The 6,142-nt window shown below is 31.4% G+C and overlaps 1 protein-coding gene across 1 annotated transcript; it reads right to left on the reverse strand.

The window, feature by feature from the left end:
- Positions 1–4,095: 4,095 nt before the first annotated feature.
- On the reverse strand, positions 4,096–5,768 carry BN7_3451 (Pantothenate transporter; the record flags this gene model as incomplete). Its single annotated transcript, XM_011275945.1, has 2 exons — positions 4,096–5,057; positions 5,123–5,768. The coding sequence occupies 2 exons, from the start codon at positions 5,766–5,768 to the stop codon at positions 4,096–4,098; spliced, it is 1,608 nt and encodes a 535-aa protein (XP_011274247.1).
- Between the last annotated feature and the right edge of the window lie 374 nt (positions 5,769–6,142).

The raw sequence follows: 6,142 nt of genomic DNA on the forward strand, positions 1-6,142 counted from the left end.
GCATTTGAATTTGGATTGTTTAGCTGCTTGATCCGTTATCGTTGCTCATGATTCAATTCGATGTGTTTGTTAATTAGTTTTTTTGCTGATAATTATTTTTATGGTCTAGATTACATAATCACACTATATAGAATTATATAATCCAATTTTATAAATCACCCAAAATAAACGCCAAATCTAGCCATATTTAAAATTTTAAAACGCGTAATATTTCCAACAAATTTCTATTTTATAATTCCAAATTTAGAACTGCATTATGCTACAAACGAGCGATCTATATTGCTTTTGATATGTATTACCAATTGGGCTGCATGCATATATTTTACGAGAGGCCTGGGCTAAGGTCAGAAATTAAGGTCTTTGATCCTGGGGTGGTGTCCAGGTGTTTTGGCTGGGAAGACTCGAAATTTTTGGGATATTTTTCAAATCGATACCTCTGAAGTATCGATTTTTTTTCGATTCTGTAACATTCGTTACGTAAGCCATATATTTTTTTTCCCATAGTAAAACTCCCAGCAAAAAAAACAAAATTTCCGTTATATGTGGTAAAGTATATATAAAATTTTCGAGGTTAACCTTTATCTTGAATTGAAAAATCAAAGCAAAAAAGTTCTTTCAAAGTGGAAACTAAATAGCTTAATAGATAGAGAAAGCTCTGAATGATAACATATATTTTTTATAAGTTAATAGCTACAGTATAAAGCACTTTTTTTGCGACTTGAAGTTTTTGGGTAGCACATTTAGCTTAGTAAACAGGGTTTTTTCAATTTTCTAAGATGTAGTGGGTGGTTTACTGGTAAGAAGCTTGCGCAACAGCTTTTTACCAGATTAGTTTTTTGTTAGTTCGAAATTTATTGCCAGGCTTTTTTTTTGCTTGTGCAACTGTCCTAAAATGGAAGATGTGTCGTTTTTCATAGCGTGCCTGTGAAGTTTTTCGTTTGATGGGACGTTCAGGTCTTAAAAAGAGCGCAAAATACTTGAGTCCCAGCGTCTGACGTTTAAATAGCTCATGTTTTTGGCGTTCGGTGGTTTTCAGACTCTTGTTTTTCTTTATTGAACCCGAAATCTGCCAGAAATATTACCCACCGAAAATTTTTGTTAGAGAAAATTCAAAGAGGTGGGAGGATCGAAACTTGAGCTTCACAAAACAGCAACTTAGAGAATAGATTATGAAAAACTAAGTATACCATTAGAATCCTGAAGTCTCAATCTACTGATATATACAATATCAAAGTGATATAAGCCGAATTGAGAATCTATATCAAGACCCTAGCCAAATTATCGGTACACACAACATTTTTGTGTGGCTCGACTCAATTTACCAATTGTTTTTTTTGAAAACCAACCTTCTCGTTATATGTGTTGTTTGGTATTAAAGTATGTTATCACACCAGGGATTCCAGATATTATGTTTTCGCGCCTTGGGGTTTCTGTAATTATCATGATTTGACCAATGACAGTCAGTTATTTTGCTATAATTAGGCAAAAGCTAAATTTCTTAAAAATTTTCGAAATTGCAAATTATTTATCGAGTAGGTGAAGATAAATCAACTGGAAAGCGTCTTAGGTACATCAAAACGGCTTGTAAAGTATTGGATACTTTTTAAATTTTCAAAATCGGGCAATTACTTTATGATATATGGGCTCTAAACATTCGAGTAATACCCATGTCAACGGAAATGTAAACCATTTTAAAAGAACCAGTGATTTTATCGTAAAGCAAGTAGATCTAGGCAAATATTGGGCCGTATTTATAGCCATTCGTAGATTCCTTATGCGTTGAATCGCTTATAAAATATGTCAAAGTTACAAATTTTGAACTAAATTATTTGCGAGTTATTCACCACTTTATATTGGAGGCTATATAGGCAACACTAACCAGTTTCAAAGATTCAACGGTATGTTTTCCATTGTAAATCGTCTCATTTATTTAGATAATGTAGTGTTTGAACAATCTTAAGCATAAAAAAGTTCAATTTGGTCATCACTTATAGTTCAACCTTACTTTGACTTAAAGTACAGTACATTTTGGTGAATTTGTTAGGAAAACGTCATTTAACAAAGCTTAACTATATTGAAACTACTGTTACGCATCGTATTAATCATAGTTATCACGTTTAATAAAGGTCTTTTACAAAACTGGATCCAATTGACATGTATCAAGGGGACTGTTATGGAGTTTAAACAAGAACATCATTGTTTTAGCACTTCGTAGCAAAAACGAAAAGCTGGTAGCCAATGCGTGATACAGGACGTTTTTAGCACGGGTTAAAAATGGATATGAAGTTGTTTGAAGCTCAAAAGTGTCAGATTGGCTATCTTTGCTGGCTTAAACTTCACAAATTTAGCCGAAATTCAATAATAGTTGATTACATTTTGATGACATATTTTGAATTTATCAAATAGAATAAAGAAGCACTTCTATATACCATTCAATTTAGATTTAGATGGAGTATTAGTGCATACGAGTAGTTTCATATTTTGCTCCGTCTTCTTTTCATGGGACTTACTTTCTCGAACCGTTGACGGAAAGCATATAACCTTCAATGGCATTCACAAAAATCACTATTTATGAAATTTATCGAATTTAAATATTTATAACGCATTCAAAGCACTTGAAGAAAGCAATTATATCCTAGTATATCTCATAATTATAAGCATTTTATGGGGGATAAGGCTAATTATGGTCTGGTGAAATACTGGTCTCCATATTGCACCTCGAATATGCATTACCATTACTGGCAAAGGAAAGTATACAGAAAACAAGAAATTGTTCATACTACAGGGATGCTGCTACACTAGAATCTTCACAAAATTACGTTGGACTTGTCTTAGAGTAGGTTTTCTGCTTCTTATTCCCCAAACTGCTCCAGTATTTATCCGGTATTAGTTTCAATATCAATGAAGAATGGATCACGTATTTGACCATTTGTAATCGAAAAATCCCAAACTTTTATACTCCCTAGAGCTGTAGATTTACATCAAGAATGTACTTTCACATGTCTGAGGTCTTTAAAGCTATTTAAAATTTGGAGGTGATGTCAGAAGTATGCTTAATTCCCTAAAACATATAAACCTCAACAAGAAATTTTGAGCTGGGATTAAATGTACCTCTAAACATTAAAGAATCGCTTATACATAACGAATAGGGGTAAATGGTACTCAATTTAATCCTATAATGCTTGGTTAATCAAAATCCTTTCAAATTTACCCCAACATGACACACTTTTGATATGCTTTGTGATTATACAAATACCGCTTTTGAACTTTGAAAACTCACTCAATTTTGGCTCAAATATGATCTAAATTGTTTTACTCATTTTAAATCCATTCAATAAAGATATTCCAACCGTTAACTCTTTGATTTTAGCTAAAATAAATGTTTTGAAATTTTTGGATGTCATACCTGAAAAATCTATCTTCTTCAATTCGAAAGATATAAACGTCAGATTAAGTTCATTAGAAAGCGCAGATACAATTTAGTAGATTTATATGGTTGCGTTAGGTGTTTCGGTATATACTAATAATTAAATGTGGTTGTCGACGATAAATACACAATAATTATATTAAGATATACATTTCCCACAAAAGAACTGTTTTTTGCTTTGGAAACAACGATTCAATTTATCACTACCCTATTCGCGCTATTTTAATAACAATATATCTCACTTATCCCAGCAAAAAAGCTTTCTTAATTACCTTTTTTCATAAACTCAAAACTTAACATTTTGGAATCTCAAAATTACAACATTAGAGTACAACAAGGAAGATATATAATGTATCGATGATTGAAATATAAATTAAGTGCAAAGAAGAGCGCTATTGGGTGGTACTGGTGTAGTCTTTCATTCTGTTATTCACAAAAGTTTGTGAAATTTTCCTTTTCAATAGTAACCGACACAAATAAATGTCGACATTGAAACTTTCAGAATTTACATTAACCAGTCATTAATTTCTATAGAAAGAAGCTACATGATTTATTCATATATACTACCTCTCACTGGACACTGTTACATAAACTTTTTATAATCTAAAACATACAATTATGATGTAAATTTACATATATATATATATACTCCAAGGAATAGGTCAAGTTCAAACCGAAACAATAGTTTCCTTCTCTTCACTGAGTTCCTTTTCTTTTTCAGATCTTATAGCATTATACTTTTTAACAATAAACCAAAATAACCATGCAAATATAATACCAATAACGAAAAACATTGCACTAATCTCATAACCAATTGGAAAATGTGGTGAATCTTTTGTTTTATAAATCCCCAAAGGTAAAAATCCATTGAACGCATATACACATGTATTACCTAACGCAATGTTGATTGTCTTCAATAATGGTTCATCATAAAAAGTTTCAGTAAACCAACTAGTGAAAATACTTTGACTTGAACTTCCATAACCTAGAAAATATGCAAACATTTTCAATCCAAATGGGATATCCCAAATAGATAGTAATAAACAACTCACAAACCCAAGACTACAACATAATGTAATCATAGAGACCCTATTTCCAGTATAATCACTAATAGCCGATGTTAAAAACATAGCAATAAACTGAAACGCATAACCTGCCGTAGGGATTATATTAATCTGTTGAACTGAATACTTTTTTAATGATTTTAAATATAGAGCAAAGTATGAAGTACTATTTGCACCGATTGTAACCATTACATAAGTTCCCAAAAATAACCATAACTTCCAACTTTTCACAATTTCCCAGAAATTCTTAAGAGTTAATGGTTCTGGTTTAACTTTTTTCATACTTTTGGCTCTTGCTAATGCAAATTGACGATCTTTTTTATTAATCCATGGTGCTCTTGAAGTTTGTGGGAAATCTGGTAAACAATAATACCCTAAAAATGCAACTGGGATACTTATGAATCCATCAACCAAAAAGACCCATTTCCATCCTGGTAATCCATATTTACCATTCATAGATGTATAAACACCAGCTTGGATATACCCAGCAAACATACTAGATATTGGATTTGTAGCATTAAGCATAAACTGTCTTTTACCTTGACCTTCAGTACCATAAAATTCACCTATTCAATAATGTTAGTATGTTAGTCTATGTTAATATGACTTCAAAACATAGTTTATATCATACCAATTAAACACACAAGCCCAGGAAATGATGAGCTTTCTACTGCACCTTGTAAAAATCTCAACCCATAAACCGCTTCTTTACTTTTCACTGTGGCCATAAACATAACAATTACTGTCCATAAAACTTCAAATGTTGGTAAAACAATACTTGGTCTAACGTATTTTAAGAGAATAGCCATTGGGACTGAAAAGGACATATAACCAATATTAAAATAAGTTGTTAACCAATTGTAATCATTTGTTCCATACATATTCAAATCTTCTTTCATTCCTGAGACATAAGCATTATTGATGTTGGTTTGATCTAAATATTTGATAAAACAAGCAAAAATTGCATAGATATAAATGAAAAAATCAATTTTAGCAACATATTTACGTTCATCTGGTGGTAAAAAGATTGGATCCCAAATGAAACCAATGATTTTTTTCCATAATGGTGCAGTTTTTTTATCTAATCTTTGTTCACTTTGATAAGTTAAAAGCGTATCAATTGTATATGGTTCACCTTCAAAAATATCTTCATTGGCTGGATGATCATATTTGGTATTTAGAAAAAAGAATTTCCATTTATTGAAAGATTCTTGACTTCGAGTATCAATAGAACTGAAATCATTTATCTCAACTTGGGACAATTCTTTATTTGACATGATTGTAAAACTCTTGACATTTATACAGTGACGTGCGCCCAGTCATCTTGATATGGATTAAGCTAATATTATATACTGGACGTTGAACACATTTTGTTCATCTGCTGCATTGAGTTCCGTAATACATTGTGTGATAAAACTGTGGATAATAAGATGAAGTATTGATATGCTGATAAACTAGAAATATCTATTCCAATTGGTCTTTTTCATATATCATCGTGATAATGCCTTAGATGATGTAATTGCCTGGTATTATGGTATTGTGGTACTGTGGACTGTGGCGGATTTTTAAATTTTAATCTAATTAGAAGATATTTTTTTCGCGCGTATTATATACTTTAAATTAACAAGTATATTCAAAATGGCTCCAAGAT

Source organism: Wickerhamomyces ciferrii, contig 00095 (assembly GCF_000313485.1).
Source record: "Wickerhamomyces ciferrii WGS project CAIF00000000 data, strain NRRL Y-1031 F-60-10, contig 00095, whole genome shotgun sequence".
Lineage (NCBI taxonomy): Eukaryota > Fungi > Ascomycota > Saccharomycetes > Phaffomycetales > Wickerhamomycetaceae > Hansenula > Hansenula ciferrii.